Source organism: Oryzias latipes, chromosome 18, assembly GCF_002234675.1.
Source record: "Oryzias latipes chromosome 18, ASM223467v1".
Lineage (NCBI taxonomy): Eukaryota > Metazoa > Chordata > Actinopteri > Beloniformes > Adrianichthyidae > Oryzias > Oryzias latipes.
The window spans coordinates 4922383-4942365 of record NC_019876.2 but is presented as its reverse complement, the minus strand read 5'-3'; the positions used below and the strand labels follow the sequence as shown (position 1 = coordinate 4942365).

Sequence of the window (19983 nt, the reverse complement as noted above, 5' to 3'; positions counted from 1 at the left end):
ACACAAGAAGCCTTCAGGTCTGATCTGTTTGCTCAGATGTTAGATAGGATAATTTTTTTTTAAACGTGCTTGGATCATCGGTGACAAAACTGATAATATTTTTTACTTTACCTACATATCAACATTTTTAATTTGGCTGCAATAACAATTTTTTGTATTTAATTTTATAATGACCTCTGTATCTGGATTGGCTGCAGTGGATGGCTTTGACAAAAAGGCATCGACACCATTTAAATTCAATGCCTCCATCTTTTGTTTGTAGCTACTTCTGTTGCTTTTTGTCGGAATTAAACAATTAGTAAAACAATTTAAAACCAGAGATTCACAGAGTCCAGCATCCCCAAAAATGTAAAGAATCACCACCTTTTATACCAAATATTAGTCATTCTTATTTCGTACTCTGTTAGCAAGCGGCAGGAAGCTGATGAAAGACGCAACGGACGCCACCGCTTTCATGACCGTCATGACGAGGGACACCGACGCCTCGGAGGTCTCCACAGAGAGCAGCCGCTGCTCCAGCGCGCCGAGCTCTGAGACCCGCTGCAAACAAGAAGACGGCGCATGAAAACGGGGAATCCACAGATCAGAGACGCAAATTCAAATACTCACAGAGTTGCTCCACTTCATCAAACTTTTGTACATAACTTCCTGAAACAAGACGGAAGCATGAAAATACAAACTACTTTCATGTTAAGAAGTTTCCCTACCATGACAAAGGTGGATAAAGGTGGAAAGATTTCATGTAATCCATGGACACCAGTGAAGATCACAAATCATTGAAGAAAAAAGGTTCAGAGCACTGACTAGTGGGTCTAGATGACCCAACTCCCAATGTTAAAGTGCCTAGGATAGCACAAGGGTTGATGCAGACGGCGGCAGTGAGTCTGCATTATGGTAGATTTTTTAATATCTTCCGATATCGATACTGACAGTGATATATGGCTCATTCCTACCCCTGAAGACCGAACCTTTCCTGCTCAGTACAGTTTAAAAGAAATGAAAATCAGTTCTGGATCCCAAAACTCCTCAAAGTCGATTTTTTTTTTTGTGGATTCATCAGAAAGTAAGAAACGATGCTTCATGTGAAGCAGAGGAGGAAAACATTTTTTGTCCTTCATCCACTGAACGTTTTTTTTTCTCGTACTAAACTAATATTCACTGCAGAATAAAAGTTCTGAGGCTTTTGTCTCCATGAAGGTACGATAGCGTTTGCCTGTTCTCCAGACCTTTTGGAAATGTCCTACAGTCCTTAGTTAGAGAAAAGCTGGAGAACGCGACGTGAAAGACGGTCTCTACCTCACTGGATCCGGGATGCATGTCCTGAAGGACCAAGTGGACGTTGAGGTTGAAGCCTCTGACAGAAACGACGCCTCTGATGTGGTTCTGAAGAAAACTGAGGCAGGAGTCCCAGCTGGTGAAGAACACAAAAGCCTGAGGACACAGGTGAGGGGGGCGGGGTGATTCCTGCACTGTTCAGGTCTAATCCAACCAATAAAGCAAGACACTCGCTGAAGTCAAAACTAAAGACAGTCACATAGAGGGGAAGGGTTATAGTGATGAAGATGAGGGAGAGGAGTACCTAGTTTCCCCTCCCTTTGGGTTGTTTTCAAGTCTTCTGTTCATAAATAGAGAAAAAAAGTAGGGCTGTGACAGTTCTCCCACAGAGAGGCCGGTTATTTTTATCATAGGTAAACCTTAACTATGAGAAACAAAATGAGAAAAAAACTTCAGAAAGTCACAGTGTCTGATTTGTAAATTATGGTGCAAAATAAGTATTTGGTCATCTACAAACAAGCTTGATTTCTGGCTGTCACAGATGTGTAACTTCTTCTCTAGAGGATCCTCTGTCCTCCACTCTTTACCTGTATTAATGGCACCTGTTTGAACCGGGTCTCCGTATAAAGACACCTGTCCACAACCTCAAACAGTCACACTCCAAACTCCACAATGGCAAAGACCAAAGAGCTGTCTAAGGACACCAGAAACCAAAGTGTTGTGGATTTTCATAGTTGAGGTTCACCTATGATGTAAATTACAGGCCTCTCTCATCTTAAGTGGAAGAACTTGCACAATTGGTGGCTGACTAAATACCCTTTTGCCCCACTGTAGTTGAAATTGCACATTAGACATGTAGGGTCCGTTGGGGGAGGGGCACCCAGGACATAACGGCCAGCAAACAGGAGGTCCCCTCACAGCGCTCACCCCAACGATTTTTGACCGTTTGTGGGAGTCTGCTAAAGTCAACACTGAAGACGGTCACATAGAGGCAGCTCCTCACCCTCCTCTGCAGCGGCAGCACCGCGACGTTGTAGAGCAGCGTGCTGAGAGTCCCTCTGGGGAAATACCTCCACACCAGCTTTGCCACATCTTCCTGGGTGTAGTTCGCTTCTGGAAAACCCGTCAGCATGACGGTGGAAAACAGAGAAGCCCGACTGGAAACCTCCTAAGAACAGAGGTAACGTCCTTAAAGACCCGCTCCAATGAAAACGGTGTTTTTAACGTCTTCTTGTAGCGTTTTCTTCTCGTGATGGAGGACTTGTTTTTTTTTTTAACTCTTTATTTTTGTTTTCTCATCACAACACAAAACAAACATAACAACTCCCTGAAACAAGTTTGACCGTAAGTCCACATTCAGTTTAGTGTAAAGCAGGTAAAACATAAAAATTACAATTAAAAAAAACATTGATGCAAGATGTGACAAGCAGCTCAGTTAAACATATATTCATACAACCACAATCAAAGGTACCAGGAACAGTCACAACCCCAAATAGATTTTAACTGTGTGCCATCGACGTTCAAAGATATCTGATTTTAGTTGTAGCAATGCTGTCGTTTTTTCCATCAAATAAACGTGTTTGATTCTTTGTTTCCATTCAGTTACAGAAGGTGATGTTACATTTTTCCAATTACCTGTTATGGTTTTATTTGCGACCAGTAATAAAATGCGCATTATATATTTTTGATCAGCATCAAAGGAGCCAGTTTAGCTCGTGCTGGTTTGCGGCGCCTTCCATTCGTGAAACCCGGGTTCGACTCCGGTCTGCTCCCTGTTCCCTTCTCTACCTCTGCCGGTTCCAAGCCCGGTTTGAGAAGGTTGCGTCAGGAAGGGCATCCGGCGTAAAACATTGCCAAATTTACCATGCGACTTGTTCGCTGTGGCGACCCCTGATGGGAGAAGCCGAAAGTGGAAGAAGATCAAAGTCTTTTGGAAATACACCAAGCAGATACGACAGAGTACTTAAAGGAATGTCATGATTTACAATAGTTTCAATCTCCCTCTTATTATCTTTCCAAAATTCACAGATAGCTGGGCAATCAAAGAAAATATGTGTATGATCCCCAATTTTTCCACATTGCCTCCAACATAAAGCTGTGGATGAGCCCTCGGCAAAATTAGAAATCAACAGGGGTGTGTGAAAAAAAATCGCATTTTGATTTTCCAGTCAAACTCTTTCCATAGTTGGCTATTAATTCCTATATGGCTGTCCTCACACAGTTTATCCCATTGTTCATCTTCTATTATGCAGTTGGATTCCAATTCCCATTTTTCTTTGATATTATATGTATGCTGTCCGGTGGCAGTTGAGAGACTCTTATACAAGTTGGAAACATGTTTATGCGTTGGAAAGTTTTTTTCTGCGATTGTAGTAAAATATTGTTCTATGCAGTTTGGGGTTTTATTGATTCTGTCTCGCTCTTTGTGCTTCATGATGTAATGCCTGATTTGTAGATATTTATAAAAATCATTCGGCAGAAGACCAAATTGTCTTTGAAGCTGTGAAAAGAATTTGAGTTCTGTTCCATCGAAAAACTGGTTAAGAGTTATAAGGCCTTTAGTGGCCCATGTCTTAAAGGTGGGATCCCACATTGAAGGCGGAAAGTCTATATTACCGACAATAGGCATTGCTCTGGAAATTGACCCTGTGTCAAGTAGCATTTTTTTTACTAACGTCCATATCTTTAAAGTATGCTTGATCCAATTGTTTCCAATTTTGATTTTGTTGACACATTTTAGATCAGTAAATGGAAGAGTAGACAGCCGCACCCCTTTAGTTTCACCTTGTTCCACTTTAAACCATTTTACTTCCTCATCCTCTTTAATCCAGGCCACGATTGTCGTCAGCTGAGCTGCCCAATAGTAAAATTTTAGGTTGGTATAGCCAAACCTCCCTTATTTTTTGGCAAGAATAATGTTTTTAATCTAATTCTGGGTCTTTTTTGCTGCCGTATAAATTGAGTACCGTAAATTCCGGGTTATAAAGCGCACCCGATTACAAGCCGCACCCACCTATTTTAACGTGCTTAAATATTTTTGTACATACACAAGCCGCATCAGTATACAAGCCGCTGCCTCGACAAAGCGCGTCCTGACTACCAGAGTGTGCATGGCTCATTACCACACTGTGGGCAGGTACTGGCCTTGTCTCAAGCTCATGTATCTCATTACACCCACATCTGAAACGGCATGCACCTCTATTCTATTCTTCAGGTTCCTCAGTTATGGGTTTTTTTATTTGATTTTTTTTTTTTTTTAACTTATTGACAAACTAGGTATTATACATAAAATTACTAACAGTAACCATATAATCAACATTACATCCCTCAGTTATGATGAGGAAATTTACATCCGCGATCCCCCATTTCCCATGAGTCTTAGGGGCCAAAGGCGGGGCCAACGCCCGGCTCGCCACACTGTTGTTCGTGTTTAAGAATGAGCAAGGAGCAGCAGTGCATGGAGGGGTGAAAAGGAACAGCTCTCCTTCCACTTGTGTCGCGGCAGCATTATGGTACTAACGGGGCTGGTTAAAAAACATCAGTATCGTTCGTCAGAAGCTTCCTTTCACAACAAACACTTGTTGCTCCCCGGACGCCTCTGCGCTCCGCGCTCGCCAAGCGGGCTCCTTGTCTCCCCTTCCTATCCGAAAAGCTCACACGGCGGCTGTGAGCTTTTCAATGCAAAATTCCGCTCAGTCAGAAACCGTAAAAACGACCAAATGGATTTGTGTTTCCAGTCGTGTCCCGACAAAATAAAGGCTGATGTTATTCCCACATATTTACGTGCAGCCAGCCGAGTCACTATGACTCAGAGGTAAATACACTTCTGAGCATGCGCTGTTCTCTCCGTCACGCAGCTGACCGGCATTTCCATTTACTGATGGGGGATTTTTTCACGCCGCTTTTAACGATTGCTTTTAACTTGAAAGCTTTATCATATTGTAGCGGCGATCAAGTGCACGTTGGGTCTAATGGCACCAAAGGATTCTGGGATGCGGCCGGGCATGCGTGTTTCTTTTTGTTGAACCATGACTGAAGTGTCTAAGACCTGAAGTGATGTCAGTGCTGTTTGGCTGCTCAGAGGTGTGTTAAAAAAAATGACTTGTGCTTGGTGGTGGATGGTGCATACAAAACCATTCACTGAGCCCGAATGTTCGTACATGGCGGCCGCCAATCAAATCCATAAATTAGCCGCGTCACAGAATAAGCCGCAGGGCTGTGAGCGCAGGAAAAAAGTAGCGGCTTGTAGTCCGGAAATTACAGTAATCATTTTGTTTAACACATTGAAAGTTGACACCGGAATGTTTACCGCAAGAGATTGTGCTTCCTCGTCTTTTATTTTTGTTTCATTCATCCTCACTGCTTCTACTCTACCCAGAGATAGAGGTAAAATTTCCCAGCGGATCAGGTCATTCTTTTGGGTGGGCCACAATCCAGATGTCATAATTGCTTCTGATTTATTTTGGTTGATCTTATATCCTGAAATATTACCATAATTTTTTTAAACATTGCATAAGTCTTGGAATTGTTGTTTGAGGATTTTTCAAAAACAGTAATATATCATCCGCAAAAAGGGATATTTTATGATTCATCCCTCCCCCGTCTTCAATTCCCTCAATCTGGTCATCTTGGCGAATTGCCTGTGCAAAAGGCTCAATACTTAGAGAAAACAAAATGGGTGACAGTGAGTCACCCTGTCGGACTCCTCTCTCTATGTTAAAAAAAATCAGAGCAATGCCCGTTCACTCTGACTTTTGATCTAGGATTTTTGTACAGTAATTTGAACCAATTTACCAACTTCTCACCAAAACCCATTTCCATTAGTGTGTGTTCCAGGTACCGTAATTTCCGGACTATAAGCCGCTACTTTTTTCCTGCGCTTACAGCCCTGCGGCTTATTCAGTGACGCGGCTAATTTATGGATTTAATTGGCGGCCGCCATGTTCGTACTTTCGGACTTGGTGAATGGTTTGAATTCTCTATTTAACACCAAGCACAAGTCATTAGTTTTTAAACACACCTCTAAGCAGCCAAACAGCATGGACCTGACTTCAGGTCTTAGACACTTCAGTCATGGTTCAACAAAACGAAACACGCATGCCCGGCCGCATCCCAGAATCCTTTGGTGCCATTAGACCCAACGTGCACGTGATCGCCGCTACAATATGATGAAGCTTTAAAGTTAAAAGCAATCGTTAAAAACAGCGTGAAAAAGTCCACCATCACCAACGGGTTTGGAAAAGCCGGTCAGCTGCGTGACGGAGAGAACAGCGCATGCTCAGAAGGGAATTTACCTCTGAGTCATAGTGACTCGGCTGGCTGCACGTAAATATGTGGGAATAACATCAGCCTTTATTTTGTCGGGACACAACTGGAAACACAAATCCACGTGATCGTTTTAACGGTTTCTAAGGACTGAGCGGAATTTTGCATTTAAAAGCTCACAGCCGCCGTGTGAGATTTTTGGATAGGAAGGGGAGACAAGGAGCCCGCTTGGCGAGCGCGGAGCGCAGAGGCATCGGCGGAGCAACAGTGTTTGTTTTGGAAGGAAACTTCTGACGCTGAGGCGCGCGCTTTTCAGTCGCCGCTGCTTTATTTTACTGGTGTTTTTTTTTTTTAACCAGCCCTGTTAGTACCATAATGCTGCCGCGACACAAGCGGAAGGAGAGCTGTTCCTTTTCACCCCTCCATGCACTGCTGCTACTTGCTCATTCTTAAACACGTACAACAGTGTGACGAGCCGGGCGTTGGCCCCGCCTTTGGCCCCTAAGACTCATGGGAAATGGGGGATCGCGGATGTAAATTTCCTCATCATAACCGAGGGATGTAATGTTGATTATATGGTTACTGTTTGTAATTTTATGTGTGATACCTAGATTGTCAGCAAGTAAAAAAACAAAAAACAAAAAAAAAATAAAAAAACCATAACTGAGGAACTTGTGAACAGAATAGAGCTCCATGCTGTTTGGCAGATGTGGGTGTACTCAAATACAAGAGCCTTAGGCAAGGCTGACCCCTTCCACAGTGTGCTACTGAGTGACACTTATCCTAGGAGTCAGGACGTGATTTGCCAGGATGATCATGCTGCTTAATACATGCAGCTTGTACTCTGATGCGGCTTGTGTATGTACAAAACTAGTTAAACAGGTTAAAATGGGTGGGTGCGGCTTGTAATCGGGTGCGCTGTATAGTCCGGAATTTACGGTATTTCCAATCCACCTGATCGAAAGCTTTCTCTGCATCTAAGCTGAGAAGCATGGATGGTTGGGAACTTTTGGCCATTAGTGATTGTAAATTTAGAGCTCTCCTTACATTGTTTGTTCCTTGACGCCCCAAAATAAATCCCGTCTGGTCTGGATTTATAAGTTTCTTAATGTACTTTTTGATCCGGGTGGCTAGGATGGATGTTAATATTTTATAATCCACACACAAGAGGCTAATCGGGCGATAACTCGAACACTGTAGTGGATCTTTTCCCTCCTTATGTAAAACCGTGATAATTGCTTCTGATGGAGGACATTTATAAAGTAATTTAGCATTAAAACTGTATTTTTGACTATTTCTTAATCGTGAAATCGTTTGAAAAGGCTTTCAGTTGTGACGCAGCAACTGAAAGTCCTTCTGCTCCATTCTGATGCAGACCAACAGATTCATGAACGGCGCCGTTTTCCTCGTCTGACCTGGCTTCTGGCTCAAAACTGTACGTTTGGAAAGCCCCGATATTACTCGCCATTTTTGTCGCCCCGCTAATGTTAGCTTGGGGCGGTAAGGTAGCGGGAGAGAGTGTAAACAAAGGGATGATGGGATATCAATAATGCCGCCCACAACTCAGAGGAGAGAATTCCCGATGAACTACTGCGACTCTGCACAAACTTTGTCCTAAAAAAAGCAACATCCTTTTAGAATTTTGGCTAAAAACTTCGTAATCATAAATAAAAGACGACCGGGAAAGCTTTTACAATAGATCAAAATGTGATTGGCATAAAGACTATGACTTATGCCAGTTTGGACATACATTTTTGGGAGAATTTATGTACAAAAACTACATTTTCTTTCAGTTGAACCAAAGAAAGAGGATATCTTATGTTTTACTCAAGAACTACACTCATCAGGAGAAATGTTTCCAATGTTGATAATGTGTTTTTAAGTAAATATCTGCACATGTTGACCCTGAAATCCTTTTTTAGTGTCTTTTTAAGGTTCTCCTGAAGAATGCCATCAACACAAATGATAATAAGCTTTGGAAATCCTTACCTCAATGTCCCTCGCCTCCCTGATGGTCATATGATCTAACAAGGCAAACAAGTCGTTATTTTAAGATGATCTGGTTAAAATCACTTGAAAAGTTCTTTGTTTTCCATGTTTCACCGGGGATAATGAACCATGGAGACACCGTGGGGAACATATGGGGACTGGTTGTCATTGTGACCCAAAACGGTGCGGTACTGCCCTGCGGTACGGGTCTTCTCATCCGGACGGCCGTCTCAGCTGCACCAGCAGCCTCTCCGTTAGGAAGAACCTCTACCATTCTGGGTGCTGAAAAACAAGAAGACAAATGATCAAATCTGCATCACAAGTGGTTCAAGTCCAAAGCGGAACTGCATTAAAGACAGACGCTCTGCCGTGTGGAGGCTCTGCGGGATCTTCATTCTGTAGACTTTGTGATCAAAGCGCCACTTCAGGAGGCTGTACCACACTCCTAGCCGATCAGCGTCGCCGGCCGACTCAAACTCAACAAAAACCTGAAACGGAGAGACCAAATATTTAAATCTGCCGATTTGAGCTCACCTGGATACTCGTGTTACCTTATTGAGGAGCGGCAGGACGTTTCTGACTGAATCGATCGTACTCAACGCCTTCATGAGGCGTCCGGCTTCACGCTGGGAGATGCTCTTCATGTAGACGGTCCTTCCAGCATCTACCCTCACATCCTGAGTCAAACAGAGCAGCCGGTCATCCAAAAGACTAGAGGACTGAGAAGCTCCCCCTTAACCGGAGAGATTCTACTCTTCAGTCTGAAACATTGACTGTCTGGACAAATCCTACAAAACATTTGACAGATTTTTTGTAGCCTGCTTTTAAGCGTTGGGGTGTGGACTTCCAGCAAGCTCACTCCTGACTGGACAGACTGTTGCCAAAGAACAGCTGACTTGGGCCGACTGGAACCAATCTGTGCTTACTGACGACACCTCCAACATGGCGGCGTCCGTATCACAACAAACACGGCAACTGTATTGACAGTTTGGTTGGAGCCGGAGAAAAGTCCTTTTTGTTTATCAGATTTTGTGTAGTGTTCTCTCATTTATTGTGGTAGTTGCGTCCAAAAAAAACTCCACCATAGATGAAAGTTGCAAAGTAGTCCTTAATTTTTTTTTTTGGCTATAAACTGCTCACTACACACTTCAGATATGAATATTTGCGCATGCATTCTGTACAGGAGACACAGCATAACGGAGGTTGATTGACAACAATATACAGCCAATCAGGACGCAGAATATAATGCAGGGTAAAAAAAAATAAAAAAAAAATGCAACATTGCACTAAAAAAATTTTTTTTTTAAATAATCCACAAAAATCAAAAGGTGAACCGTGTTACAGCGAGGAAACACTGTAGCCCGCTTGGACTTCTTACATGGCAGTTGTTGCCATAGAAACGTAGACTCAGACCCATCCTGACTAATCACTCCTTCCCAACGGCGACTGAATTGACTTCATTTGGATGGAACCACGAAGTAAACCGTTTTCTCTGGGTGACGTCATAGTCCCTAACTCCACTTCTCAGATACAGTCAATGGTCTGTACTGAACTTTGCTCTGGTTAAAGTTTTAGTGCGGAAGATACTTACTGAACACATCTGCTTCATCAGGAATTTATAAAAGTCAAACTGAAACAGACATCACACGCGAAGGGTCAACGTCGTCCACACAGTCATAGACCTGAGGTCTAACTAATCCCACATTTACCGGGGTTCTTAGAATTCCCTTCACCACACGTAAACAAAGTCTGACGCCGTTAAGAAAGAAGCTCTTCCTCACAGAAACGTCCTTGAGGTTTTGCAGATCCACCACACTCTGCATGAGGGCAAAAGCCTGAAATCAGAGGATGGAACAATTTGCCACACATTAGAAGAAGAAGAAACTTTAGTTAACAAAGATTAAACAATTATACACCAAATAAAAACATTTCTAACCACGCGTGCCTGAGGAACCACATAGATGTTGTCGTCTCTGTATCTAAATCCAAACGGGATGAGGACGTTGGCGATGTCGTCTTCTGTGTAGCCGTCATCCTGACGATCTGGAAGGTTCGTTATGAGCAGGACGTTGTAACCGAGGGAAACCAGCTGGGATAAAGAGAAGATCGAGGTTCACGACTGTGCAGAAGCAACGAAAGGTCATAAGGTTCTCAGCTTCACTATTAAGCAAGACTAAAACTATAAATAAACCGTACTATAAAACATTAAACATCACTAGTGCCGGATGGTGGCCTGGAAGACCACTTTCAAAAGCTCATCTGAACTTCGTTTACTAAGTTGAAGACGTTTCCAAAGACGAAACGAAGTCCAGATGAGCTTCAACAGTTTTCTGCTGTCTGCAAGCACATTTGAAGAAATAAGAACAACTTTTACGAGACTTAAACCTTAAACACACTTGACAATGGGTCAATTTTGACCCGAACATATTATAAGGAAAAAAGTCCACTTGAATCAAGTTCCATTGTGGTAAACACCTAGATCTTCCTCGATGAAGGCTTGGTGCAACTTTTTTTTAAAGTTATCATCTAGTTGTTTTGGAGGGCCGATTAATTGAGGCCTTTCATACAAAGACCAAGAAAGTGGATCCTTCCTTCCTGGACGGACATACCTAAACAATCCATGGGACAAGTGGAGCTCTCCCAACTGTCTGTGGATGAATATCCCATTGGATGTTTGGTAATCAGATTTCTGGCAACAGCAGGAAGCAGGAAAAACAAGAGGCGGGCTGTTGGTCCGAGTTTGTTTCAGACAGACATAGTTGCAGCTCAACCACAAATCCAAGCCGACTGGGCAACGTCCTTGTGGTCTTTGAGCCGGTGGGAAAAATGGATGACTATTGGAGAGAAGACCGTCAGACCAATCAAGGACACAACTGGTAGACGGAAAAACCAGTCTGCTGGTGCCGATGATCTAATCTGACTTCTCCCAGGGTTTTGGACGTCTTGGTTCAAGACTCCTCCACTACACAGAGTGAAATTCAGATCATATGTAAAAGAACACCACCATGAAAAACACCATCTTGCTGCCTCTGGTATATGTACTTGTTCTGTATGGTGCTTCTTCCTCATGCAATCCTTATCTCTGGTTGATCTTGGTGTAGCATTTTACTGTCCAATGACGTTGAAAAGCCTTGAAATGCAACATAAACAAAAGCTATTATTATAAGCCTCTTCTATCCTTCGGGAAGACCCAGGTATTCCCAGCCCACTGAAAAGATGCAGCTTCCCCAGCGTTTAAGGGGAAGACTCCATCAGTTTGGTATAGGAATCAGACACACTACGAGTGTCCGCCCGAAACTGGTGGTTATGGTAGAAATCAATGTCAGGGTAATTCCAAAGCCTAAAAAAAAGGAACCCAACATTTACCTGCTGGCCACTCCACATTAAACCGTCACAACTGATGGGACTTTACCCTTTGATTGACCGATAAAATTGAAGGCCTCGTCTCTGCACTCTTCAAGACTCGTGGCCTCCTCACAAAGTCCACGTTTCTACAGAACCTATGCTGATCCATCACTGGATCTCAGCCATTCTCCTCCCCTCATCAGAGGAGAAATTCTGTCAACGTGATAAAATTCTTTCCTCCAAAGAACATCAACCAACATAAATTTTAAAAAAAAACAACGTACTCTCGCCGGCAGGACAGCTTCCATCTTCAGACACGCTGCATTGGTGAGTAAAAGACAAAAGACGATGAGTTTAAAAACAGATTTAGTGAAACAAAAAAAAAAATCAACTAAGCTGCCTCATCTCTTAGTTTCTGTGCCATTTCCTAAATGTTTTGACAACAGGAGTAAATCTAAAGAGGTCTTAAACTTTTTAGGGTTCTTACAGATTTTGTCTTGATGGAGTAACTTTCCAACCTGTTCTCCAACAGTCTGGAAAGGAACCACAGCTGGACGGGCCGATGCGTGGGTCACTCTGGGCCTTAAAACAGCTTTGGAATCGAAAGAAGAAAATATTGCAGCTTCATTTAATCATTTTGGTTTTTTAATTAGATAAATAGGAGCAGTTTTCCTCCTTGGTGGACAAAAAACATGTTTTTATAATATAATCCATTTTTCAATTAAAATGCTGAACGGCAGACATTGAGTTTAAATTTAACTATTATATAACTATATTCTCTCTCTCTCTCTCTCTCTCTCTCTCTCTCTCTCTCTCTCTCTCTCTCTCTCTCTCTCTCTCTCTCTCTCTCTCTCTCTCTCTCTCTCTCTCTCTCTCTCTCTCTCTCTCTCTCTCTCTATCTCTCTTCTCTCTCTCTCTCTCTCTCTCTCTCTCTCTCTCTCTCTCTCTCTCTCTCTCTCTCTCTCTCTCTCTCTCTCTCTCTCTCTCTCTCTCTCTCTCTCTCTCTCTCTCTCTCTCTCTACGTCATTAGCCATCAGCCAATGGAAAAATACGGACATCTTTATAGATTCACTGTGTTCTGATGAGGAAAACTTGGGATGATTTATAAAAAATAAATGTACATAAATCTTTTCAACTGACAAATCATTTCATCCCAATGCCTTGTGGTCTATATTCAACAATCTAGTGAGCATCTGTTTTTTCGCTGAGACTTCTGGAAAAATGTCAGGACACTGGATTTTGACATTACAGATTCGGACACTTGGTGCACTAAGTAGAGAGTAAATGCAGGCATATCCCTAAACAACCATCTGTGAGTCACCAAACCTAAAGTGACTAAATGAAATGGGTTTGCTTGACCTTTGACCCTGTTGAAATGCTGCCATATTGGGACATGAAAACAGCACAGACTGCGCGATGAAAAAGAAATAAACTCTGCATTTAGACTTTCTTTAGTGGATGCTTTTTTTTTTTTATCCACAGCACGTTCCCATTCAATTAGCCAAGGATTCACATTCATCAGAACCCCTCACCTTCTTCGGTCTTCTTCATCTCCACTCTTCTGACCTCATCCTCTGCTTCAGCCGAGCTTCCTGCCGCTCGCTCCTCCATCTGCACAGCTCCGCTGTCTTTTCCTGATGCCGAATTGCTGCTGGCGTTCGGCTCCATATCGATGCGCTCGCTCCATAAACTCTGCAGACGCTCTTTAAAGATGTTCAAGCTGAAAGCAAAAATATTTAAAGTTCTGGGAAATAAAATCTGAATTTTTTTTAATTGTAATTTAGCTAAATTGTTTCTAAATTAACATTTTGTAAATTTCCATCACAGATCTTATAAGCAATTTTCAATATTAAGATACATTGTTAAGAGTAGTAGAAACTCACGAGGAGACGCTCTTTACTTTGTTCCTGGATTAGAAAAAAAAACAACGTGATCTAAAGTCCGACAGTCGCAGCGTAAATATGAACATAAACGCACCAAATATGAGTCCTGGATGAAATGTTTGCTGAGATTTTCTGCACCACTCTGGTTACATCTGTGGGTTCAGATAATTCGATGCAGATCTGTCAAAAGAACAGGAATGAAAATAACATCACAATTAGTTCAATTAATTAAAGTTTAAAATGAACCATTTATGTTGGCTTTTAACACCTAATCTTAATCAAATTGTTGTTCGTTTAGTTTGAATCTTTGTGCATCAGCGTACAGGAGTTTCCCTTTTTAATTCATGTATTTGTAACATTTACATGCAAATTAAAGTTATAAATAAAGCCTTCAGAAAATGAACTTAGAATAAAAACACAAAAATTCAACTTTTATGGCAATAATGGCTTCAATTAAAAATATCCTGCCACGGGCGGCCGTGGTGCTGATCGGAAGATCGCAGGTTCAATTCCCAGCTTTTCCGCCCATGTGTTGAAGTGTCTTTGGGCAAGACACTCAACCCACCTTGCCTCTGGTGGACGGTTGGCGCCAGTGTTCAGCAGCGGAGCCGCCACCAGTGTGTGAGTGTGTGTGTGTGACTGAGTGAATGGGTTTATGAATGAAAAGCGCGTTGGTCCCTCAAGGAAGGTAGAAAGCGCTAAAAAAGGAAATGCCATTTACTAACTAAATATTTAACTAAATGTTTAGTTTGGAAAACTAAATGTTTAATTTTTCTTAAAAAATAACTATTTAATTAAATAATTACAAGAAATAATTAATAAAATGTTTAGATTTGACCAAAATATTAATTTACCAAACAAAACATTTAAGCTTCGGAACATTATATTACTTTATTACTTTAAATTTACTTTGGAGTTAAATGTTTACCTTCAAATTAAACATTTAGCTAACATGCTAATTAACTTGCCAATAGGCAGAAATCCAGCTTTTATTTTTGTAGTCCATTTTTGCTTATTGGCAAGTTTATTTGCTTGTAAGCTAAATATTTAGTTTGGAGGTAAAACATGTTGCTCTAAACTAAATATTTAGTTATAAAGATAAATGTTTAATTTGGATTTGATACATTTATTTAACAAAGAAATATTTAGTTACATAGCTTAAATGCTTAGTTTGGAAAATAAATATTCAGGTCATTTATATTGCAAACTAAATGTTTAATTTCATAAAATATAATATTTATGTATCAGTTTAAATTAAATATTTAGCTTTTTGACCAAATATTTAGTTACTAAATGTAGCATTTATAAATAAATGAATTAAAAGGTGAAAATATGCATTTGAAAAATAAAACCTGACTTGATCGTCTGTGTATCTGTGTCCATTTTTAAAATCATCTTTATGAATAACATTTATTTTTATGAAATTCTACCAAAAAAAGTTAATTAAAATTAATTTTAAAGAGACTATCTCACAGTATTGGCAAAGATTAATTGCATAAAAGCTAAATAAAATAAATCAAATTTCAGCTCATCTGCCCCTCGTTTCTGAAATAACATCAACAACCACTAGATGGCAGTAGGATTGTTTCATGCTATAAAGCAGATACAAAAAGACATCAACATAAATTTCAATTAAGGAGCGTCTTCCTTGTTGCTAGATTAGTCATAAATCTAATCATTATTAGTTAAATTCAGTCGACTTCAGATGCTAAGACTCACCTTCAAGACGTCTTCTGGATGAATGACATCGTTACTGACTTGTTTCAGGGCAAACATTTATGGATTAAACCCAAAATTATTTTCAAACTAGCCTAAATTAAATTTAAAAAAATGAAGTAAATAAGAACACAAAGTAAGAAAGATAAATGTGAATCTTTTTCATTTTTAAAAACCTCAACAGATCTTTCTGTAAATCTGTTTACCAGCAGAGGTGAGAAGACTGCTTCCTCGCTGATCTAAACGTCAAACGTCTGTCTCTTGTGTGGTCATACCCTGTTGGCCAGAGGCAGGAAACCTTCAAAGGGCGCCACTGCTGCCACGGCCTCCATGACCATCATGACGAGGCCCACAGACGCCTCCGAGGTCTCCACGCAGAGCAGCCGCTCCTCCAGAGACTCCAGCTCTGGAACGGGCTGCAAAACGGCCGTTGGAAGACGCAGCTTTCACCGACCGGAGACGTGAAAACGTAGAGAGAGAGGACTTACGGAGCTGCTCCACTTCATCAGAGTTTGGTACATGACCTCCTGCAGAGACACAGACCCCAAGACCCACTCTAGTGAAAACAGTGTTCCTAACGTGGTCTTGGGGCATTTATCTGATGAAAAAGAAAATGAAGCTTCTTATTGCATATATGAGCATAAAGTTCATAGTGTTGTGAATGAACAAAAAAAGGCTACTTAAAAAACTATAGCTTTTTTTTACATTATGGTTGAAAACGCCATAATTATAAATAACAGAGCACTGGGAACGCTTTGAAGAGAGATCAAACGATGATCGGCGTGGGACTTCAACTGCTGCCCAATGGTCAAGTTGGGTTTGGCACTGGAAAAACCCCAGATTCATGTAAATGTACCCCTGCATCATTTCAGAAGGTTGGGTTCGTTACCTCACTATATGCAGGCTGCATGTCCTCCAAGACCAAGTGAACGCTGAGGACGCAGCCTCTGACGGAAACACGCTCCGAGATGTGGCTCCTAAGAAACCGGCAGCACGAGTCCCAGTCGTTGAAATGCACGAAAGCCTGGAAAGGTTTGGAGACAGAAATACGACGGTAAATCCCCAAAGACGCCTCCGTTTCCGTGGATGTGAAGGTCGTCACCCGTCTCTGCAATGGGAGGACCGTCACGTCGTAGAGTAAAGAGCGAAGGGTCCGTTGGGGGAGATGGGGCCAAACCAGCTTGGCGACGTCCTGGTGCGTGAAGTTCCCTCGAGGCAAACCCGTCATCAGGACGGTGGAGGAGGGGAAACGGGGAGACGGAGCGTTCTACGCGAAACAGAGAATTCAGAACCACTGGAACTTAAAGCTCGGCGTTCAACAGAACCGTGTTCACCTCAACGTCCCCCATCCCTTCCACCGTCAGGTAATCTAGGAGTCAACAGACCGCAGAGTTGATCAGGTTAGCAGAAAAAAACTAAAAGGTTCTCCGTCTGTTCTCACCTGGAATAATGAACCAAGGCCAGTTGGTTGGGAAAATAAAGGGATTGGCCGTCATGGTGACCCAAAAGGGTGGCGCACTGCCATGTGGGACGTCTCCACTTGCGTTTGGGATCACTGGTCCCGCTAAAACGTTCACTGCCCGTTCTGGTGCTGCTCACAAGGAAAATGAGTAATTTAGTAAAGAAGTGCATAATGTATTGAAACCATCGTCTGACCATTTGCTCTAAAATGCCATCGATGGGAAAGAAAAAACAAATTCTGACTTTATCGATGAAGAAAAAACGGTTACCGTCGACAAGCCAAACAAAGGCTTAGAAAGAATAGAATAGAAAATCAATGGCTTTTGGTGCAGAGGTAGAGCGGTCAACCTATTACTGGAAGGTTGCCGGTTCCCACCTTGCCCGCCCGTGTATTGAAGTGTTCTTGAGCAAAACAAAACCCCGCATTGGTGGAAGATGTGACACGTTGGCACCATCAGTGTGGTGAGTGAATGGAACAATGGATGTAAAGGACTTTTGGACTTGAAGTAGACAAGTGCTGCACGGCGGCTCTTGGTTGTACAAATAACCTGCGATACACGAAATCTGTGACGTTTTGTTTTTTTGACAACGATTCTAGACGTTTTAAGGCTCTAAAACTCCTCACTAGTCACTTTATAGCCTCAAATGTCCCTAGTCCCTACAATGGGAGGGGGAGGGAAAGAATTCAGATTGGGCCTAAATCTTTATCCGATATGTTTTGTTGATTATGATCTTCTGTTCTAACTTAAGTTATAACCCTTGTTGACGTGCCTCCGGGCACGTTAACGTTGGGAGTGGGGGTCATCTGAACCATTCAAAATGTAATAGATGAAATAGTAGGAATCATGGTTTGATCAGGGAGTTGATGATCCATGAATCCAAACACCACATCAGAAACCGTCTATGGTCCTACAAAAGATTTCAAAGATTTTTTATTGTCAGTGTATTTCTACAGCGAAATTCCGTTGGCATTCAGTCAAAAAGAAGTAAGCATCAAAGAATAAATAAAAAATATAAGAATATAAAAAATCCGTAAAAACGTTAAGAAGCTTTAAATAAGACTGTCATGATAAATTAAACAGCTTTATTGCACATATAGTTGTGTGTTGTACTGAGGGGTGTCTGTGATGGATAAGATTTAAGTCAGTGGGAGATGGAAAGCGGGGGGGGGGGGGGGGGGTGATGGAGACTACAGCTCTGGGGAAGAAGCTGCATTTCAGTCTATTTGTCCTTGTTTTTCAAACCCGTTACGCCAACATTTATGTTTTTATTGGGAAACAAACTCACGCGCCGGCGTCCTGCTGCTCTGTGGGATCTTCATCCTGTAGATGCTGTAAACTGGAGACGGATTCAGGAGGCTGAACCAGACGCCCAGACGATCGGCGCCACTCATGGATTCAAACTCCACCAACGCCTTCAAAGGGAGACGGACGGGGCATGAGGCGGCACCAGAGATGAAGGACGTGTTCGGCGGCTGGCGGCCGCTGCATTACCTTGTTGAGCAGAGGCAGGAAGTTCTTCAGGGAACCGATGGCTGTCAGCGTTTCTCTGAGCTCTCTGGCCTCGCTGGGTGAGATGTTCTGGACGAAAACGGTCCTCGAACCGTCGTCTTTCACCCTCTTCTCAAAGAACAGGGGGAGAGAATTAATCCACCAGTAGATCAAATGGAAAACTGGGATTTATAGAAAGAGATTTATTCTTTTAGGCTGATTTATTATTATTTAGAAGAGAAAAACGCCAATAATGTGCAGACGAGTGAAACGCTGGAAGAATCCTGCTTTGTTCGGAGAAAAAGTAGGTTTAAGACGACGTACTCACCACGTGAACCTTTTTCATGAGGGATTTATAAAACCCAAACTGAAAGACACAGAAGGTTGGATTCAAACATAAGCAGACGGGAGGATAAAACACCTACAGCTTCAAACAGAGAGATCTTCATCGGTCTATGCCACGGTGTGAGTGAATACTCAATCCTGATTGGCTGCAGGCTTTTGCTCACATAGCCCAGATGTTCCATATCACTCCGCTGACCTAAACGACAGTTGGTTTTCCAACATAGGTTCATTTGACCATTTTGAAAATGCAGCAGAAGAGAAAGAGGAAGAAATATGACACGAGAAGGAATTGAGCTATTTAAACTACATCACAAACACTTCCTCATCTGGACAAAAACAAGCGGTAAGACGTTAATTTTCTCTCATCGGATGTTTTATTTAACACGTCATGATCATCAGCATAGATGTGTCTTTCCTTTGCCACTGCAGTTGAGGTCGCTAACACGTCAAAGTGTCGCACCACACATCAAGCAGTCTGTTTAAAACTTACAATACTACACTGAGTACTATCTATTCTTTTGTAAGTTACCATTACATAAGAGGGGTAATGCCCTTTGTGGTGTCCATTAAGTATGGGGTACTGGCCGACAACATGTGCTTTATCAGAACCTCTTTTTTAGGCGTGCATTGTCACTTTTTAATGCACACGTAGCAGTCAATCAGAATGGAGTACAATGGTACAACAGAATAATAATAATAATAATAATAATAAACTTTATTTGTATAGCACCTTTTTCAAGATAAAAATAGCAAAGTGCTTCACAGTAAAACATGGTAAAACACTATAAAACACAGTAAAACACAGAATACAGAGAAAATTAAGCTAAAGCAATTTTTAAAAGATAGTGTTTTCTTTTAAAAAGCAGCTAAAAACCTGAGTCTGCAGATCTGAGGCTGAGAGAAAGAGAGTTCCAGAGGGATGGAGCCACTGCTGCAAAGGCTCTGTCACCTTTAGTTTTTAACCGGGTTCTCTTAACAACCAGCAAACCCTGGTCACATGACCTCAGGGACCTGCTGGGAGTGTACGGCTGCAAAAGGTCTTTTATGTAGACCGGTGCTTGGCTACTGAGAGTTGTGTACGTTAAAACCAGGATTTTAAAATCCACTCGATGGCTGATAGGGAGCCAGTGCAGCTGGATTAACAACGGGGTGACGTGTGAAAACTTGGATGATTTAGTTAAAAGCCTAGCAGCAGCGTTCTGGACAACCTGGAG

General features: G+C 42.0%; 1 protein-coding gene across 1 annotated transcript in view; it reads right to left on the bottom strand.

The window, feature by feature from the left end:
- LOC105356355 overlaps positions 1-19983 on the bottom strand; it is a 38875-nt gene that overhangs the window by 5189 nt on the left and 13703 nt on the right. The window contains exons 14-38 of the mRNA XM_011487295.3: positions 18753-18791; positions 18428-18553; positions 18222-18348; positions 16915-17064; positions 16808-16842; positions 16576-16740; positions 16363-16497; positions 15962-16000; positions 15749-15889; positions 13852-13937; positions 13758-13781; positions 13407-13594; positions 12362-12466; positions 12159-12193; positions 10466-10618; positions 10239-10364; positions 10121-10159; positions 9081-9206; positions 8891-9017; positions 8644-8811; positions 8530-8564; positions 2279-2443; positions 1297-1431; positions 610-648; positions 400-540 (exon numbers count right to left, since the gene is read on the bottom strand). Coding sequence (XP_011485597.2) covers positions 400-540; positions 610-648; positions 1297-1431; positions 2279-2443; positions 8530-8564; positions 8644-8811; positions 8891-9017; positions 9081-9206; positions 10121-10159; positions 10239-10364; positions 10466-10618; positions 12159-12193; positions 12362-12466; positions 13407-13594; positions 13758-13781; positions 13852-13937; positions 15749-15889; positions 15962-16000; positions 16363-16497; positions 16576-16740; positions 16808-16842; positions 16915-17064; positions 18222-18348; positions 18428-18553; positions 18753-18791 — 2649 coding nt within the window. The remainder of the gene's footprint in view (positions 1-399; positions 541-609; positions 649-1296; positions 1432-2278; positions 2444-8529; positions 8565-8643; positions 8812-8890; positions 9018-9080; positions 9207-10120; positions 10160-10238; positions 10365-10465; positions 10619-12158; positions 12194-12361; positions 12467-13406; positions 13595-13757; positions 13782-13851; positions 13938-15748; positions 15890-15961; positions 16001-16362; positions 16498-16575; positions 16741-16807; positions 16843-16914; positions 17065-18221; positions 18349-18427; positions 18554-18752; positions 18792-19983) is intronic.